Source organism: Nerophis lumbriciformis, linkage group LG26, assembly GCF_033978685.3.
Source record: "Nerophis lumbriciformis linkage group LG26, RoL_Nlum_v2.1, whole genome shotgun sequence".
NCBI lineage: Eukaryota > Metazoa > Chordata > Actinopteri > Syngnathiformes > Syngnathidae > Nerophis > Nerophis lumbriciformis.
The window spans coordinates 39,041,796-39,061,720 of record NC_084573.2 but is presented as its reverse complement, the minus strand read 5'-3'; the positions used below and the strand labels follow the sequence as shown (position 1 = coordinate 39,061,720).

At 42.6% G+C, this 19,925-nt stretch overlaps 1 protein-coding gene across 1 annotated transcript in view; it reads right to left on the bottom strand.

Annotated features, from left to right (window-relative positions):
* The window catches only part of gabrb1 (gamma-aminobutyric acid type A receptor subunit beta1), a 51,029-nt gene that overhangs the window by 18,017 nt on the left and 13,087 nt on the right, over positions 1–19,925 (bottom strand). Inside the window, exons 5-7 of the mRNA XM_061986909.2 lie at positions 6,275–6,357; positions 2,486–2,629; positions 70–222 (exon numbers count right to left, since the gene is read on the bottom strand). Coding sequence (XP_061842893.1) covers positions 70–222; positions 2,486–2,629; positions 6,275–6,357 — 380 coding nt within the window. The remainder of the gene's footprint in view (positions 1–69; positions 223–2,485; positions 2,630–6,274; positions 6,358–19,925) is intronic.

Genomic DNA, 19,925 nt, shown 5'->3' with positions numbered 1-19,925 from the left:
CCCTGGTTACACCTCACTTACACTTTTATATGCACTGACGCACGACGATAACATTAAAATGTCACTGACCCAAAGCGACTCTGGCAGCTGAGGCATCATAGTTGATCCAGAAGGAGACCCATGACAAGATAGTGATCAGGATGGAGGGCATGTAGGTTTGCAGGATAAAATAACCGATGTTTCGTTTCAGCTTGAAGCTCAATGAAAGCCGTGGATACGAACCTGTGAAGACAGGAGATGACGGTGTGATTGGAGAGACATTTTTCAACATAGGTTTGCATCATTTATAAAAGCATCAGGCCCACATTAGGGTTACTGTTCAAGCAAAACTATCAAAATACACTACAGGTCACTGAGTTTCTGGGCTGATCCAATAGGTTTCTGCAGCTCTTGGTCATGATGGGACTAGGGATGTCCCGATCCAATATTTGGATCGGATCGGCTGCCGATATTTGCAAAAAAATGCGTATCGGCAAGGCATGGGAAAATGCCGATCCAGATCCAGTTTAAAAAAAACTCCGGTCCGTGTTTTCCAACGCACCTATTTAAATAATACATTCCACTTTTCTGATGCTCCCTATTTCCGTTCCGCATTTTCCAGCACACCTTCAACACATCCACAATTCTCACGCAGTAGCTTTTAGCTGCTGGCATTACACGACAGGCTCTTCTCACTCTTTCCTGTGTCTCCCTCTCACAGACAGCAAGCGCACCTTCTTACATACGTCACATACTGTCACGTCATACGTCACATACTGTCACGTCATACGTCACATACTGTCACGACACACGTCACCTACGTATACGTCCTCTCCCAGCGAGGTAGCGGCATGGCTAACGTTAGCTGTGATGATAACGCAGCCGCTAAGGTGCGCGCTTGCTCAAACGTCCTCTGCGCATAGCAAATCTATGCCACGCACAAAATCAAATAAAAAAATAAGCGCATAACAATTTTCGACACACGGACACGACAGAGAAAACAGTTTTCGTCATCATTGTTCAAATATTGTGACGTCTGTTGAGACGCTTATCTCCATTCGGTGCCACACGTCCACACCATCAAAATGCTGAGGCAAAAATTTCCAGATCAACACCGTATGAAAAAATTAGTGATTTTTTTTAGTTGTGATTTCCTTCTCTGCATGAAAGTTTAAAAGTAGCATATATTAATGCAGTATGAAGAAGAATGTTTTAATGTAGACATGCAAGCCTTGAAAGAACATTTTGAAAATCAAGACTACATTTCCTGCAAATGGGTGCATTTCTACCCTATATTTTAACTTTAGATTTATTCTCATATCAAACTCTTTTGGCTGTCTTTTTGACACTTACATCCGGCGCCCCCCCCCCCCCGGATTATAAATAATGTCAATAATTCAATGTGTTTATCTTGTGTGATGACTGTATTATGATGATAGTATATATCTGATAGTATATATCTGTATCATGAATCAATTTAAGTGGACCCCGACTTAAACAAGTTGAAAAACTTATTGGTGTGTTACCATTTAGTGGTCAATTGTACGGAATATGTACTTCACTGTGCAACCTACTAATAAAAGTCTCAATCAATCAATCCAAACACATAGAATCATCATACTGCTGTGATTATATGCATCAAGTGTTCATTCAAGGCTAAGGCAAAATATCGAGATATATATCGTGTATCGCAATATGGCCTTATAATATGGCAATATTAAAAAAAGGCCATATCGCCCAGCCCTAGTTCAATGATGCCATTTCTGTTTGTCATGTATAATTTTGTCTATTTTGTGTTTATCCTTGAATAAACAGGTCAGTTTCTTGTTACCAACCATTGTGTATTATTCAAACTCCCCTAATTCAGCTGGCTAGTTGTTATCAAGAGTACTAAAACCCTTTTCAACATGATTCTGACAACTAAGTAGGCTAAATAACTTTAAACTTTAATACATGCTCGGATAGGCCAGTATCGGTCAGTATCGGTATCGGTCGGTATCGGATCGGAAATGCAAAAACAATATCGGTATCGGATCGGAAGTGCAAAAACCTGGACCGGGACATCCCTAGATGGGACCTTCATAAACTTGAGCCATAAACGATTGGAGTAATTATGTTACTAGGCGAGAATGCTCTTATTACTGTACCATTGGAAAAAGAAAAAGTGTATGGCCACCAAGCAATGTAAATATGTAGCGTAGCTGTCCAACACCGATCCAGACCTGAGACTCTCTCTCCATAAACACATTTAGTGACAAATCACCCCCACACCACCTGCTAGACATCAAGGTGGTGGCTCAAGTATTGGCATCCTTTAGGGCGCATCCTTGGTGTGGCCCAGAAACAAAACCGTCTCACAAGTCCCCTAGGAATGCCCCTGGCCTCCTGGTTTAACTGGAGTAGGTGGCCAGACCAGGGAAGTCTGTGGTCTCCAACTAACACAGCTGCCCACGCCACCCGAAAAAGTGGATAGGCAAAATTCAATTGGAGGAATCTTTCAACTTACCTGTGGCAAACACAGCTTTTGTGGACAGCGTTTGGTAGTCTATGATTGAAAATTGGGGTAACTCAATGTTCTCCACTCCAGTCACTGATCCTGCATTGCTTCCTCCCTGCCAGTAGAACTCAATATCATCAGTAGTGTAGCCATCTGCAGGGGCCAAGAAAACACAAATTAAATGAGAACTAAAATGAATACAAATTGGTCTCGGGGGGGGAAAATACAACACACTTTTGTTCATGCTAACCCAATCCTTTTTATGTTTAACTCACCTGAACCGTCTTGGATGGCAATGTATCTAGGAAATATGCTATGTGTGCTTGAGCAGACGTTACCATAGCAACAGCCGGGATACTTTGTTCCTTGGCCTTGAACGGAACAGAGCGCCCAGATAAGGCATATCTGACGAGTACATTCAGCCAAGGTGGAAGGTGTTTCTCCTACGGTGGCGTCATTCGCGCCTACAGGAATCGATAAGGGAATTGTTTGCCAAACTGTAAAATGATTCCAAAGAAGGGAAACCCTGGAAACGAGAAGCTGTTTTCCATTCCCATCCCTCCCACCTACAGTTCTGTACGTGTTAAAGTTAGTCACGGCATCCCAAACGGCTGCGTGCTTGGACCAATACTGTTCAGTCGTTACATATTCAGTTTTATTAGAACGCACTCTCTGAACGTTCACGGCTACGCAGATGACACACAACTTTGTCAACGAGAAACTAGTCAGCTATTCAAACTTCAGGTATGTATTCAAGACTTTAAGGACTGTAAGACTTCGAAATGCTTACTATTAATCTCAGATAAAACTGAAATAATGATCCTCTGCTCTAAGTATGCAAAGTAGCACATAGTCAGGTATTAATGTACCGTTCAAGGGGACATATTATGCAAAACCAACGTTTCTTACCTATTGGTACCGGTTTCTATGTATTTGGGATCTGCATAGGTTTAAAATCAAACCTTGGAGGCATTGTGGAGATATTTATAAAACAATCTTGCCTTCGTTCATACTTCCTCTATGACCAAGCCCTGCATCAGCCCAAACCCCAGTTGTTCCAGGACTATGACTAAGCCCTGCATCAGCCCAAACCCCAGTTGTTCCAGGACTATGACTAACCCCTGCATCAGCCCAAACCCCAGTTGTTCCAGGACTATGACTAAGCCCTGTATCAGTCAAAACCCCAGTTGTTCCAGGACTATGACTAAGCCCTGCATCAGTCCAAACCCCAGTTGTTCCAGGAATATGACTAAGCCCTGCATGAGTCCAAACCCCAGTTGTTCCAGGTCTATGACAAAGCCCTGCATCAGTCCAAACCCTAGTTGTTCCAGGAATATGACTAAGCCCTGCATGAGTCCAAACCCCTGTTGTTCCAGGACTATGACTAAGCCCTGCATCAGTCCAAACCCCAGTTGTTCCAGGATTATGACTAAGCCCTGCATCAGTCCAAACCCCAGTTGTTCCAGGACTATGACTAAGCCCTGCATCAGTCCAAACCCCAGTTGTTCCAGGACTATGACTAAGCCCTGCATCAGTCCAAACCCCAGTTGTTCCAGGACTATGACTAAGCCCTGCATCAGTCCAAACCCCAGTTGTTCCAGGACTATGACTAAGCCCTGCATCAGTCCAAACCCCAGTTGTTCCAGGACTATGACTAAGCCCTGCATGAGCCCAAATCCCAGTTGTTCCAGGACTATGACTAAGCCCTGCATCAGTCCAAACCCCAGTTGTTCCAGGACTATGACTGAGCCCTGCATCAGTCCAAACCCCAGTTGTTCCAGGACTATGACAAAGCCCTGCATCAGCCCAAACCCCAGTTGTTCCAGGACTATGACTAATGCCTGCATCAGTCTAAACCCCAGTTGTTCCAGGCCACTGTAGGAGAAACACCTTCCACCTTGGCTGAATGTACTCGTCAGATATGCCTTATCTGGGCGCTCTGTTCCGTTCAAGGCCAAGGAACAATCTTGCCTTCGTTCATACTTCCTCCAAACAAGCTGTTTGGAATTTGCCAAATGTGTCATCCATCCATCCATCTATCTTCTTCCGCTTATTCGAGGTTGGGTCGCGGGGGCAGCAGCCTAAGTAGGGAAGCCCAGACTTCCCTCTCCCCAGCCACTTCATCCAGCTCCTCCAGAGGGATCCCGAGGCGTTCCCAGGCCAGCCAGGAGACATAGTCTTCCCAATGTGTCCTAGGTCTTCCCCGTGGCCTCCTACCGGTCGGACGTGCCCTAAACACCTCCTAGGGAGGCGTTCGGGTGGCATCCTAACCAGATGTCTGAACCACCTCAACTGGTTCCTCTCCATGTGGAGGAGCAGCAGCTTTACTTTGAGTTCCTCCCGGGTGACAGAGCTTCTCACCCTATCTCTAAGGGAGAGACCCTCCACCCGGTGGAGGAAGCTAATTTCGCCCGCTTGTACCCAACAACCACACAGGTTACACTGACGGTGGCGGTATAAAAAAAACTATAACACTTTTACTAATAATGCGCCACACTGTGAACCCACACCAAACAGGAATGACAAACACATTTCGGGAGAACATCTGCACAGTAACACAACATAAACACAACAGGACAAATACCCAGAATCCCATGCAGCCCTAACTCTTCCGGGATACATTATACACCCCTGCTACCAAACCCCGCCCACCTCAACCGACGCACAGAAGGGGGGGATCGATTAATTTGTGTGGGAGAGCAAGGTTGGGGTGGGGGCGGGGTTTGGTGGTAGCAGGGGTGTATAATGTAGCCCGGAAGAGTCAGGGCTGCATGGGATTCTGGGTGTTTGTGCTGTTGTGTTTATGTTGTGTTAAGGTGCAGATGTTCTCCCGAAATGTGTTTGTCATTCTTGTTTGGTTTTGGTTCAAAGTGTGGCGCATTATTAGTAAGAGTGTTAAAGTTGTTTTATATGACCACCGTCAGTGTAACCTGTGTGGCTGTTGACCAAGTATGCCTTGCTGTCACGTACGTGTGCAAGCAGAAGATGTATATTGTATAACAAGTGTCGGGCTGGCACGCTGTTAATACAGATTGTAGAGAGCTCCAAATGCTGTACCACCATGGCACGCACTTATTATAGCTGTAAGGGTGAAAATCCCGGGAGTTTCCTGCGAGAGGCACTGAAATCCGGAAGTCTCACGGGAAAATTGGGGGTTTCAGCAAGTAAGCTGCTGAGCCGCATCAGAGTGATCAAAGAGCCGCATGCGGCTCCGGAGCCGCGGGTTGCCGACCCCTGCTCTATCAGAATCAGAATCAGAATAGTTCTTATTGCCATTGTCTGAGAACGGGTTCACAAACTAGGAATTTTTCTTGGTGCAATGGTGCAACATAGGACACATATAACACAGAATAGGTAATAACATGAGCTGTAACTGAGCTATCAGATCTTGTTATTGTTCATGTGTTTGATGGCCGAGGGGAAAAAACTGTTCAGGTGGTGGGAGGTGTGGATCTGGATGAACCGTAGTCCATCCAGTCCACTATTGGGATCAAAGTATTGTTTGACACTTCCACTGTGCTCGTTAGGCAATCGCTCTGAAGTTAGGCTGATGATTGCGCCGGTTGGTTTGGTTCGCTAGCGTAACTCACTATTTCAAGGAGTATGTACCTGGTACAAGCTGAAGGTGTCAGCCAGCAAGTGGTCAAAATGTATATGGTCAAGCAAATTACTAATTTGCCTGGAATCCTGTGACTAGTGGATAACTTAGCATTAACACTTCTGCACTCTTCATATCTTTGTAGGGGGCAAAGTTACAAAAGCAGCATGGGATCAAACACTTAAAAGGGTGATACTCACAACTCTCAATCTCCAGGGTACAGTTCTGCTCGTCCAGTGGGTATCTGCGCAAATCCATCATGCAGGCTGCTGTTGTGGTGATTCTGAATAAAACAGTGATTCAAGTCAATGTGCTGATTAAATATCCTGTGAACCACTGACACCATATGCTTGTCCATTTAAGGCGGTCGCAAAACATAGTAAAGAACGGGGGCTATGTATAATCGTTTAGGAAGAATTTGGCTGTGGTATACTTGTAAACCTGGAAGATCACCCCAAATAATGTACATATGATTGGACCTTGTTTGTTCAAGGTACTGTATTAGTCATTTGTCCCATCAAAACACAACCGAAAGCAAGAACAGTGCTAAAGACAGCGGAAGAGATCATACGGACCCAGCTACCCTCCACGGGGAAAACATAGGCTACGTTCACACTGCAAGTTCAGAGCGCTCATTCAGATTATTTTGTCAAATTCGATCTTTTTATGTGGCTGTTTACATTAGGGTAGCATGGTGGCACAGGGGTTAGTGCATGTGCCTCACAATACGAAGGTCCTGAGTAGTCCTGAGTAGGGATGTCCCGATCTGATATTTGGATCGGATGCCGATATTTGCAAAAAAATGCGTATCGGCAAGGCATGGGAAAATGCCGATCCAGATCCAGTTTTTAAAAAAACTCCGGTCCGTGTTTTCCAACGCACCGATTTAAATAATACATTCCACTTTTCTGCTGCTCCGTAATTTCCGTTCCGCATTTTCCAGCACACCTTCAACACATCCACAATTCTCACGCAGTTGCTTTTAGCTGCTGGCATTACACGACAGGCTCTTCTCACTCTTTCCTGTGTCTCCCTCTCACAGACAGCAATTGCACCTTCTTACACACGTCACATACTGTCACGTCATACGTCACATACTGTCATGACATACATCACATACTGTCACGTCATACGTCACATACTGTCACGACATACGTCACATACTGTCACGTCATACGTCACATACTGTCATGACATACGTCACATACTGTCACGTCATACGTCACATACTGTCACGACATACGTCACATACTGTCACGACATACGTCACATACTGTCACGTCATACGTCACATACTGTCACGTCATACGTCACATACTGTCACGTCATACGTCACATACTGTCACGTCATACGTCACATACTGTCATGTCATACGTCACATACTGTCACGTCATACGTCACATACTGTCACGTCATACGTCACATACTGTCACGTCATACGTCACATACTGTCACGTCATACGTCACATACTGTCACGTCATACGTCACATACGTATACGTCCTCCCCGAGCAGAGAGGTAGCAGCATGGCTAACGTTAGCTGTGATGCTAGCGCAGCCGCTAAGGTGCGCGCCTGCTCAAACGTCCTCTGCGCACGGCAAATCTATGCCACGCACAAAATCAAATAAAAAAATAAGCGCATAACAATTTTCGACACACGGACACGACAGAGAAAACAGTTTTCGTTATAATTGTTCAAATATTGTAATGTCTGTCGAGACGCTTACCGGTATCTCCGTTCGGTGCCACACGTCCACACCATCAAAATGCTGAGGCAAAAATTTCCACATCAACACCGTATGAAAAAATTAGTGATCTATTTAGTTGTGATTTCCTTCTCTGCATGAAAGTTTAAAAGTAGCATATATTAATGCAGTATGAAGAAGAATGTTTTAATGTAGACATGCAAGCCTTGAAAGAAAATGTTGAAAATCAAGACTACATTTCCTGCAAATGGGTGCATTTCTACCCTATATTTTAACTTTAGATTTAGTGGACCCCGACTTAAACAAGTTGAAAAACTTATTGGGGTGTTACCATTTAGTGGTCAATTGTACGGAATATGTACTTCACTGTGCAACCTACTAATAAAAGTCTCAATCAATCAATCCAAACACATAGAATCATCATACTGCTGTGATTATATGCATCAAGTGTTCATTCAAGGCTAAGGCAAAAATATCGAGATATATATCGTGTATCGCAATATGGCCTTAAAATATCGCAATATTAAAAAAAAGGCCATATCGCCCAGCCCTAGTTCAATGATGCCATTTCTGTTTGTCACGTATAATTTTGTCTATTTTGTGTTTATCCTTGAATAAACAGGTCAGTTTCTTGTTACCAACCATTGTGTATTATTCAAACTCCCCTAATTCAGCTGGCTAGTTGTTATCAAGAGTACTAAAACCCTTTTCAACATGATTCTGACAACTAAGTAGGCTAAATAACTTTAAACTTTAATACATGCTCGGATAGGCCAGTATCGGTCAGTATCGGTATCGGTCAGTATCGGATCGGATGTGCAAAAACAATATCGGTATCGGATCGGAAGTGCAAAAACCTGGATCGGGACATCCCTAAAACAGAATAACAGATGGTGAATACGTCATTGAGTATGCCGTTAAAGGGGCAGTTTGTCTGTAAAAGCACACTAGACGCATCAGTCTTAGGAGTGACACAAAAAATGGAAGTACGGCAACCTTTAGTGGATAAGAAAGGGAGGATATTGTCAATCATATAGAAACATGTTGGTCTCAAGTTGTCGGATGCCGGGCAAAAGGCAGTAGTGTCCAACATGTTCCACCGGGTCGTGTCTGCTCTTCAAGGCAACACAACTAGTTTATTGAACCATTCAAAGTCTAGTCATAAAGTGGTCTATGGCCAAGTGTTCAAGGAGCAAAACAAGCCAAAAAACGCAAGTTTAGCAGGCACCACTGCCACCACAACACAGTCCTCTACTACAACAGTACTGCATATGGAGACATGGAGAGATCATAGGGGCGTTCATGGCGTAGTGGGTAGAGCAACCGTGCCAGAAACCTGAGGGTTGCAGGTTCGCTCCCCGCCTCTTACCATCCAAAAATCGCTGCCGTTGTGTCCTTGGGCGGGACACTTCACCCTTTGCCCCCGGTGCCACTCACACCGGTGAACTGAATGATAGGTGGTGGTCGGAGGGGCCGTTGGCGCAAATTGCAGCCACGCTTCCGTCAGTCTACCCCAGGGCAGCTGTGGCTATGAAAGTAGCTTACCACCACCAGGTGTGAATGATTGATGGGTTCTACATGTAAAGCGACTTTGGGTACTTAGAAAAGCGCTATATAAATTCCAGGTATTATTATTATTATTATTATAGCGGCTGTGACATTTATGCCAGCTAAGGACCATCAGTACCGTAAGCAATCCAAGGTTCAAAACATGTTTTAGTACTTTGGACAAGCGTTAACAGTTGCCATCACGTAAACGTTTCAGCAGATTTGAAATATGGGCCAGGACTAGGGGAGTCCCGATCCAGGTTTTTGCACTTCCGATCCGATACCGATATTGTTTTTGCACTTCCGATCCGATACTGATACTGACCGATACCGATACTGACCGATACAGGCCTATACAAGCATGTATTAAAGTTTAAAGTTATTTAGCCTACTTAGTTGTCAGAATCATGTTGAAAAGGGTTTTAGTACTCTTGATAACAACTAGCCAGCTGAATTAGGGGAGTTTGAATAATACACAATGGTTGGTAACAAGAAACTGACCTGTTTATTCAAGGATAAACACAAAATAGACAAAATTATACATGACAAACAGAAATGGCATCATTGAAACTAGGGCTGGGCGATATGGCCTTTTTTTAATATTGCGATATTTTAAGGCCATATTGCAATACACGATATATATCTCGATATTTTGCCTTAGCCTTGAATGAACACTTGATGCATATAATCACAGCAGTATGATGATTCTATGTGTTTTGATTGATTGATTGAGACTTTTATTAGTAGGTTGCACAGTGAAGTACATATTCCGTACAATTGACCACTAAATGGTAACACCCCAATAAGTTTTTCCACTTGTTTAAGTCGGGGTCCACTTAAATTGATTCATGATACAGATATATACTATCAGATATATACTATCATCATAATACAGTCATCACACAAGATAATCACATTGAATTATTTACATTATTTATAATCCAGGGTGTGGCGGGTAAGTGTCAAAAAGACAGCCAAAAGAGTTTGATATGAGAATAAATCTAAAGTTAAAATATAGGGTAGAAATGCACCCATTTGCAGGAAATGTAGTCTTGATTTTCAACATTTTCTTTTAAGGCTTGCATGTCTACATTAAAACATTCTTCATACTGCATTAATATATGCTACTTTTAAACTTTCATGCAGAGAAGGAAATCACAACTAAAAAAATCACTATTTTTTTCATACGGTGTTGATGTGGACATTTTTGCCTCGGCATTTTGATGGTGTGGACGTGTGGCACCGAACGGAGATAAGCGTCTCGACAGACGTCACAATATTTGAACAATGATGACGAAAACTGTTTTCTCTGTCGTGTCCGTGTGTCGAAAATTGTTATGCGCTTATTTTTTTATTTGATTTTGTGCGTGGCATAGATTTGCTATGCGCAGAGGACGCTTGAGCAGTGTGCAATTGCACAGGCGAGCACCTTAGAGGGAGCGTTGCTCGCACGGCTGCGCTAGCATCACAGCTAACGTTAGCCATGCTGCTACCTCTCTGCTCGGGGAGGACGTATACGTATGTGACGTATGACGTGACAGTATGTGACGTGTGTAAGAAGGTGCGCTTGCTGTCTGTGAGAGGGAGACACAGGAAAGAGTGAGAAGAGCCTGTCGTGTAATGCCAGCAGCTAAAAGCAACTGCGTTAGAATCCACAGACCTGTGGATGTGTTGAAGGTGTGCTGGAAAATGCGGAACGGAAATTATAGGGAGCAGCAGAAAAGTGGAATGTACTATTTAAATACCGTATTTTCCGCACCATAAGGCGCCCTGGGTTATAAGCCGCGCCTTCAATGAACGGCATATTTCAAAACTTTGTCCACCTATAAGCCGCCCCGTGTTATAAGCCGCATCTAACTGCGCTAAAGGAATGTCAAAAAAACAGTCAGATAGGTCAGTCAAACTTTAATAATATATTAAAAACCAGCGTGATGTGGGCGCGCATGGAGTCGTATATCAACATGGACGGAGCTGCGTGAAAAAAGCCACCCGGCCTCTTCGCGTAAACTTACCTTAACCACTCGCTCATCTTTTCTTCATCCATCCATCCCTTCAAGTTAGCTTTTATGATGACGCCGGCTGGAAAGGTCTCTTTTGGCAAGGTCTTCCTTTTGAATATCACCATGGGTGGAAGTTTCTGGCCATTAGCATGGCAAGCTAGAACCACAGTGAAGGATGACTTCTCATTCCCTGTGGTGCGAATATTCACCGTACGTGCTCCCGTTGTATCCACAGTGCGGTTCACAGGAATATCAAAAGTCAGTGGAACCTCGTCCATGTTGATAATGTTCTCTGGCCGGATCTTTTTTTCAGCTATCTTGTTTTTACAATATGCACGGAAAGTAGCCAGCTTTTCTTGAAAGTCTTTAGGCAGTTGCTGTGAAATAGTAGTCCGTGTGCGGATGGAGAGATTGCGTCTTTTCATGAACCAGAAACCTGTCGCTTAGTAGGAGCCATTTTGTGGTCTTTACAGATGTAAGCACACAAAGGAAATGAAACGTAATATCCGCGCGCTTCTTCTTCTTCTACGTGGGCGGGTGGTTGCTTACAGTAGAAGAAGAAGCGCTTCCTGTTCTATGGGGGCGGGTGCTTACCTTGGCGGTTGCTTGCGTAGAAGAAGAAGCACTTCCTCTTCTACGGGGAAAAAACATGGCGGCTGTTTACCGTAGTTGCGAGACCGAAACTTTATGAAAATGAATCTTAATATTAATCCATATATAAAGCGCACCGGGTTATAAGCCGCACTGTCAGCTTTTGAGTAAATTTGTGGTTTTTAGGTGCGGCTAATAGTGCGGAAAATACGGTAGGTGCGTTGGAAAACACGGAGCAGAGTTTTTTTTTAACTGGATCTGGATCGGCATTTTCCCATGCCTTGCCGATTCGCATTTTTTTGCAAATATCGGCGGCCGATCCGATCCAAATATCGGATCGGGACATCCCTAGCCAGGACATATTCCTCACTTTGCAATACATGCAGTTTTCACCATGAAGACGACTTGTCTTCCAACAGCATCTTTCCCGGATGACTACACGGGGAATTGCTTACGGTTTAAGAAAGTTATGGCCGCATGGGATTTGAAGGAGGAGACCCTTGTGTGTTTAACAGCTGACAAAGCTTCACATGTCAAGCTAGCAGCTGAATTCTCTGCAAGGCTGCAGTGCTTTGGGCCACGCCGTCCCCCTATCTCAGCTGCATTTGGGCAGTAGACAGTTGGGCCAATCAACCTATCCCCGGGTGCATGTCTTTGGAAGCCGGAGTACCCGGAGGGAACCCACGCAGTCACGGAGAGAACATGCAGACTCCACACAGTAAGATCCCGAGCGCAGGATCGAACTTAGGACCTTCGTATTGTGAGGCAGATGCACTAACCCCTCTGCCCAACTCAAGTACAGTACAGGCAAACATACATTGCCTATTGCATAACTGAAAATAACTGTACATTTCTTGTCAATCACCGAATAACCTGTGACATGTCATTTATTGATTTGGATGAGTATAATTCATGTATTTATTACATCAATCAATCAAACTTTATAAAGGGCTTTTCATACATAAAAAAAATGCAACACAAAGTGCTTTGCAGACAAACAATTCCCACATCCCCTCATTGTCGCACACAAACACACACGCACGCAAACACCAAACACAAACACACATGCATATGCACATTAGGGTTGTACCGATACCAATATTTTGGTACCGGTACCAAGATGGGTTACGATACTTTCTAAATAAAGGGGACCACAAAAAAATGTCATTAGTCCTTAAATAAAATAGTGAACATACTAGACAACTTGTCTTTTAGTAGTAAGTAAACAAACAAAGACTCCTAATTAGTCTATGCAGTAACATATTGTGTCATTTATACACCTATTATTTTCTACACATTATGAGGGACAAACTGTAAAAATGGATTATTAATCTACTTGTTCATTTACTGTTAATATCTGCTTCTTTTCTCTTTTAACATGTTCTATCTACACTAGGGATGTCCCGATCCGATATTTGGATCGGATCGGCTGCCGATATTTGCCAAAAATTGCGTATCGGCAAGGCATGGGTAAATGCCGATCCAGATCCAGTTTAAAAAAAAACCCGGTCCGTGTTTTCCAACGCACCGATTTAAATAATACATTCCACTTTTCTGCTGCTCCCTAATTTCCGTTCCGCATTTTCCAGCACACCTTCAACACATCCACAGGTCTGTGAATTCTCACGCAGTTGCTTTTAGCTGCTGGCATTACACGACAGGCTCTTCTCACTCTTTCCTGTGTCTCCCTCTCACAGACAGCAAGTGCACCTTCTTACACACGTCACATACTGTCACATCATACGTCACATACGTATACGTCCTCCCCCAGCAGAGAGGTAGCAGCATGGCTAACGTTAGCTGTGATGCTAGCGCAGCCGTGCGAGCAACGCTCCCTCTAAGGTGCTCGCCTGTGCAATTGCGCACTGTTTAAGCGTCCTCTGCGCATAGCAAATCTATGCCACGCACAAAATCAAATAAAAAAATAAGCGCATAACAATTTTCGACACACGGACACGACAGAGAAAACAGTTTTCGTCATCATTGTTCAAATATTGTAACGTCTGTCGAGACGCTTATCTCCATTCGGTGCCACACGCCCACACCATCAAAATGCCGAGGCAAAAATGTCCAGATCAACACCGTATGAAAAAATTAGTGAATTTTTTAGTTGTGATTTCCTTCTCTGCATGAAAGTTTAAAAGTAGCATATATTAATGCAGTATGAAGAAGAATGTTTTAATGTAGACATGCAAGCCTTGAAAGAAAATGTTGAAAATCAAGACTACATTTCCTGCAAATGGGTGCATTTCTACCTTATTTTTTAACTTTAAATTTATTCTCATATCAAACTCTTTTGTCTTTTTGACACTTACATCCGGCGCCCCCCTCCACACCCTGGATTATAAATCATGTAAATAATTCAATGTGATTATCTTGTGTGATGACTGTATTATGATGATAGTATATATCTGATAGTATATATCTGTATCATCAATCACCGACTTAAACAAGTGTAAAAACTTATTGGGGTGTTACCATTTAGTGGTCAATTGTACGGAATATGTACTTCACTGTGCAACCTACTAATAAAAGTCTCAATCAATCAATCAAAACACATAGAATCATCATACTGCTGTGATTATATGCATCAAGTGTTCATTCAAGGCTAAGGCAAAAATATTGATATATATTGTGTATCGCAATATGGCCTTAAAATATCGCAATATTAAAAAAAGGCCATATCGCCCAGCCCTAGTTTCAATGATGTCATTTCTGTTTGTCATGTATAATTTTGTCTATTTTGTGTTTATCCTTGAATAAACAGGTCAGTTTCTTGTTACCAACCATTGTGTATTATTCAAACTCCCCTAATTCAGCTGGCTAGTTGTTATCAAGAGTACTAAAACCCTTTTCAACATGATTCTGACAACTAAGTAGGCTAAATAACTTTAAACTTTAATACATGCTCGGATAGGCCAGTATCGGTCAGTATCGGTATCGATCGGTATCGGATCGGAAATGCAAAAACAATATCGGTATCGGATCGGAAGTGCAAAAACCTGGATCGGGACATCCCTAATCTACACTTCTGTTAAAATGTAATAATCACTTATTCTTCTCTTCTTTGATACTTGACATTAGTTTTGGGTGATACCACACATTTAGGTATCGATCCGATACCAAGTAGTTACAGGATCATACATTGGTCATATTCAAAGTCCTCATGTGTCCAGGGACGTATTTACTGACTTTATAAACATAATATGATTTTTTTTTTAAGTATTGACTAGATACGCTCTTGTACTTGGTATCATTACAGTGGATGTCAGGTGTAGATCCACCCATGGCATTTGTTTACATTCAGCTTTTGTTAGCGGTGACGCCGGTGAGCTATGTTATCCTCCTAGGGCAGGGGTCGGCAACCCGCGGCTCCGGAGCCGCATGCGGCTCTTTGATCACTCTGATGCGGCTCAGCTGCATACTTGCCGACCCCCCCCGATTTTCCCAGGAAACTTCCGGATTTCAGTGCCTCTCGCAGAAAACTCCCGGGATTTATATTCTCCGATTTTCACCCTTACAATAATAATAAGGGCGTGCCATGGTGGTACAGCATTTAGCGCCCTCTACAATCTGTATAAACAGAGTGCCAGCCCAGCCTTTTGTTATATGCATCTTCTGCTTGAACACGTAAGTGACAGCAAGGCATACTTGGTCAACAGCCACACAGGATACACTGACGGTGGCCATATAAATCAACTTTAACACTCTTACTAATAATGCGCCACACTTTGAACCAAAACCAAACAAGAATGACAAACACATTTCGGGAGAACATCTGCACCTTAACACAACATAAACACAACAGAACAAATACCCAGAATCCCATGCAGCCCTGACTCTTCGGGCTACATTATACACCCCCACTACCAAACCCCGCCCCCACCCCACCCTGCTCCTTCACACATCAACACCCCCCCCTCTGTGCGTTGGTTGAGGTGGGCGGGGTTTGGTGGTAGCGGGGGTGTATAATGTAGCCCGGAAGAGTTAGGGCTGCATGGGATTCTGGGTATTTGTTCTGTTGTGTTTATTTTGTGTTACGGTGCAGATGTTCTCCCGAAATGTGTTTGTCATTCTTGTTTGGTGTGGGTTCACAGTGTGGCGCATTATTAGTAAGTTTTTTATACCGCCACCGTCAGTGTAACCTGTGTGGTTGTTGACCAAGTATGCCTTGCTGTCACTTACGTGAGCAAGCAGAAGCCCCATACAACGTGTGGCTGGTTCGGCACGCTGGTTGTAGTGGGCGCTAAATGCTGTACCAACACGGCACGTTCGAGAGAACAGTTGTCTTGAAATTAGTGGTCTGTTGGAAAAATCGGGAGGGTTGACAACCATGACGCTGTCTTGTGTCCGTTCTCCCTTTTCTGTCTACACAAAAAAAGGGGGGAACCGGTACTTTTCAAACAGAGTATAGTACCGTTTTTGATTCATTAGTACCGCCATACTGTACTAGTACCGGTATGCCGTACAACCCTAATGCACATCCATCCATTTTCTACCGCTTGTGCCTTTTGGGGTGGCGGGGGGCGCTGGAGCCTATCTCAGCTGCATTCGGGCGGAAGGCGGGGTACACCCTGGACAAGTTGCCACCTCATTACAGGGCCAACACAGATAGACAGACAACATTCACACACTAGAGCCCATTTAGTGTTGCCAATCAACTTATCCCCAGGTGCATGTCTTTGGAGGTGGGAGGGGCCTATCCCCAGGTGCATGTCTTTGGAGGTGGGAGGGGCCTATCCCAAGGTGCATGTCTTTAGAGGTGGGAGGGGCCTATCCCCAGGTGCATGTCTTTGGAGGTGGGAGGAAGCCTGAGTACCCGGAGGGAACCCACGCAGTCACGGGGAGAACATGCAAACTCCACACAGAAAGATCCTGAGCCCGGGATTGAACTCAGGACTACTCAGGACCTTCGTATTGTGAGGCACATGCACAACCCCTATTCCACCGTGCTGAGGCTTGACTATGTGATGGGGGTCTGTTGGAGACAACAAAGGAGCTAACAGAAGCCGAGAAAAATCTGAAACTGCCGGAGCACTCCTTACAAAACAATGGTGGGACAAAACGGGGATCCGGACAAGCTATGGTCAGCAGGGTTCTTGAGCAGCAGGAGGCCATCCCTCCAATAACTATAAAACCAGACGTCTTTCCCTTTTATAGCAAGACATTATGGTACCAGAGGCCATCAGCAAATCATTAAGTCCTCTTTGTGGGTTTACAAAAACTCCCTCCGTGGAGCAAGAGTGAGTGTACTCCAGCCCTTTCACACATCCATATTAGAAAGTACAAGACAACGACACGGGCTATCTACAGTAAAAGCATCAAGCAGAGGATCACAGATTACCTCAAAGATAAATATAACGAATGATGCATTGAAATTTTGGCCACCGAAAGATTTCGTCTGAGAGTTAGTTGTACAAAATTGCATTTTTGGCTTTCGGCCAAAAATGGTCCTACTTTTATCACCGAAACCACTGTTGAAACAGGATGTTGTTATGATGAAAGTAAGAAGCACGCAATTGTCTGGAGTGGAAGCAACAATGTATCAATATTTTCCAGATAGACACACGGATCTCCAAAACATGCGATGTTAAGATAAAAGGACAGTTTTTATTTCATATTGTTAGAACATTGTTAATGTATTATTTCATCATTGTTTTTTTAAGTGTACATATCAATTTGTGAAATTGCAACCCCTTGATTTTAAGTTAGTAAACAGTCATAGACATAAATGTAGTGGTAATAATAATTAGCATAACCATCTCTTTTGGGGTTTCCGTTTTTGCCTTGGTTTTCTCATGTTCAGTTTTTGGTTTCAGCCAATCATTTTCATTTCGATGCATCCCTCATGATGACTCAACAACACAACAGCTCCATGACACGGCATCTGCCCTCCACCCAAGAATTAGGCTGAAATAGGGAGCTGAAAAGAATCGAGCCTAAATTGAAACATGACTGACATCTGAAATAAAGACGGGCACAATAAAACTCAGTGTTTCCCACACGTTCATTTATTTGTGGCGGCCCGCCATGAAAGAATTACGTCCGCCACAAATGGATTTTTCGGCTTTTGACTCGCTCGACCGCTCATAAAAGCAATGGGACTCTGTCTGTGAATGTACCTTGTAGTTACAACTCCGGTGCAGTAGGTGGTGGTAGCCTACTATGCATTGTAACTCCGCCAATAGCACTTAATTCACCTGGTGGGCCAGAAGAAGAAGAAGAAGAAGAAGAAGACGGAGTAAAAGAACGGACCGACCGGATCAAAATACGAGGGTAATATAGGTTGTAGGTAGATAAATTATAGCTGCATCGCTCGCGGCTCGTCATATATTTAACGTTAATCCGCGATTTCACTGATGGTAAGCAGCCTGACGCTGCTTCATTAACACCGCCGCTGTTTGACTCGGGCAGACGCACGTAGTAACAGTCACGTGTTACAATACCGACGAGCTAACGTGTCCAGGTTATAACCCTGTTGTCAATAAACACACGTGGAGACGGTGCTTCAGATACTGCATTAATAATGAAGCTGAATTGTCCACTGTCCACTGCAGCATGTGAATGCAATGAAAAGAATAAAATCTGAGCCAACCGGCTGTTAAAATGTTGTCCAGGTTAATGTTTTGGCCATTAAAGGCCCTTCATTTCAAGATACTTTTCAATTGATCAAGTCGTGGGGCTCTACCTCATTCATATATATATAATTTATATTTACTTATTTATGAAAGATATGTTTTTGTTAACAAGTTAAAGGTGCTTAATGATAATGCAAGCATGTTTAACACATATAGTTAATATTGTTAATAAATTAAAGGTGTTTAATGATAATACAAGTATGTTTAATACATATAGTTAATATTGTTAACAAGTTAAATGTGTTTAAAGATAATACAAGCATGTTTAACACATATTGTTAATAAATTAAAGGTGTTTAATGATAATACAAGTATGTTTAATACATATAGTTAGTATTGTTATCAAGTTAAAGGTGTTTAATGACAATACAAGCATGTTTAACACATATTGTTAATAAATTAAGGGTGTTCAATGATAATACAAGTATGTTTAATACATATAGTTAATATTGTTAACAAGTTAAAGGTGTTTAAAGATAATACAAGCATGTTTAACACATATTGTTAATAAATTAAAGGTGTTTAATGATAATACAAGTATGTTTAATACATATAGTTAATATTGTTAACAAGTTAAATGTGTTTAAAGATAATACAAGCATGTTTAACACATATTGTTAATAAATTAAAGGTGTTTAATGATAATACAAATATGTTTAATACATATAGTTAATATTGTTAGCAAGTTAAAGGTGCTTAAAGATAATACAAGCATGTTTAACACATATTGTTAATAAATTAAAGGTGTTTAATGATAATACAAGTATGTTTAATACATATAGTTAATATTGTTAACAAGTTAAAGGTGTTTAATGACAATACAAGCATGTTTAACACATATAGTTAATATTGTCAACAAGTTAAAGGTGTTTAAAGATAATACAAGCATGTTTAACACATATAGTTAATATTGTTAACAAGTTAAAGGTGTTTAAAGATAATACAAGCATGTTTAACACATATAGATTCCTTTCTTTCATGAAGACAAGAATATAAGTTGGTGTATTACCTGATTCTGATGACTTGCATTGATTGGAATCAGACAGTGGTGCTGATAACGTCCGCATTTTCGAATGGAGGAGAAAAAAAGTCCTCCTTTCTGTCCAATACCACATGAAAGTGGTTGGTTTTTGGCATCTTATTTGTCCAGCTTCTGTACTCCTCTGTATACACTTTACAAGAAATACATTGTCGGCAAACTCCGTAGCTTGCTAGCTTGTGCACGCCAGCTTTCTGAGACTCTTATTTTGGTAGCGCAACTGTGCAACTGTGCAGTCGGTCTTTGGAGTTTTGACGACAGGTACGGCGCCAGAGTCTGTTGAAATAAAGTGTTTCTCGCCTTCCTGTCGGTAATTTTAATGAGCTAA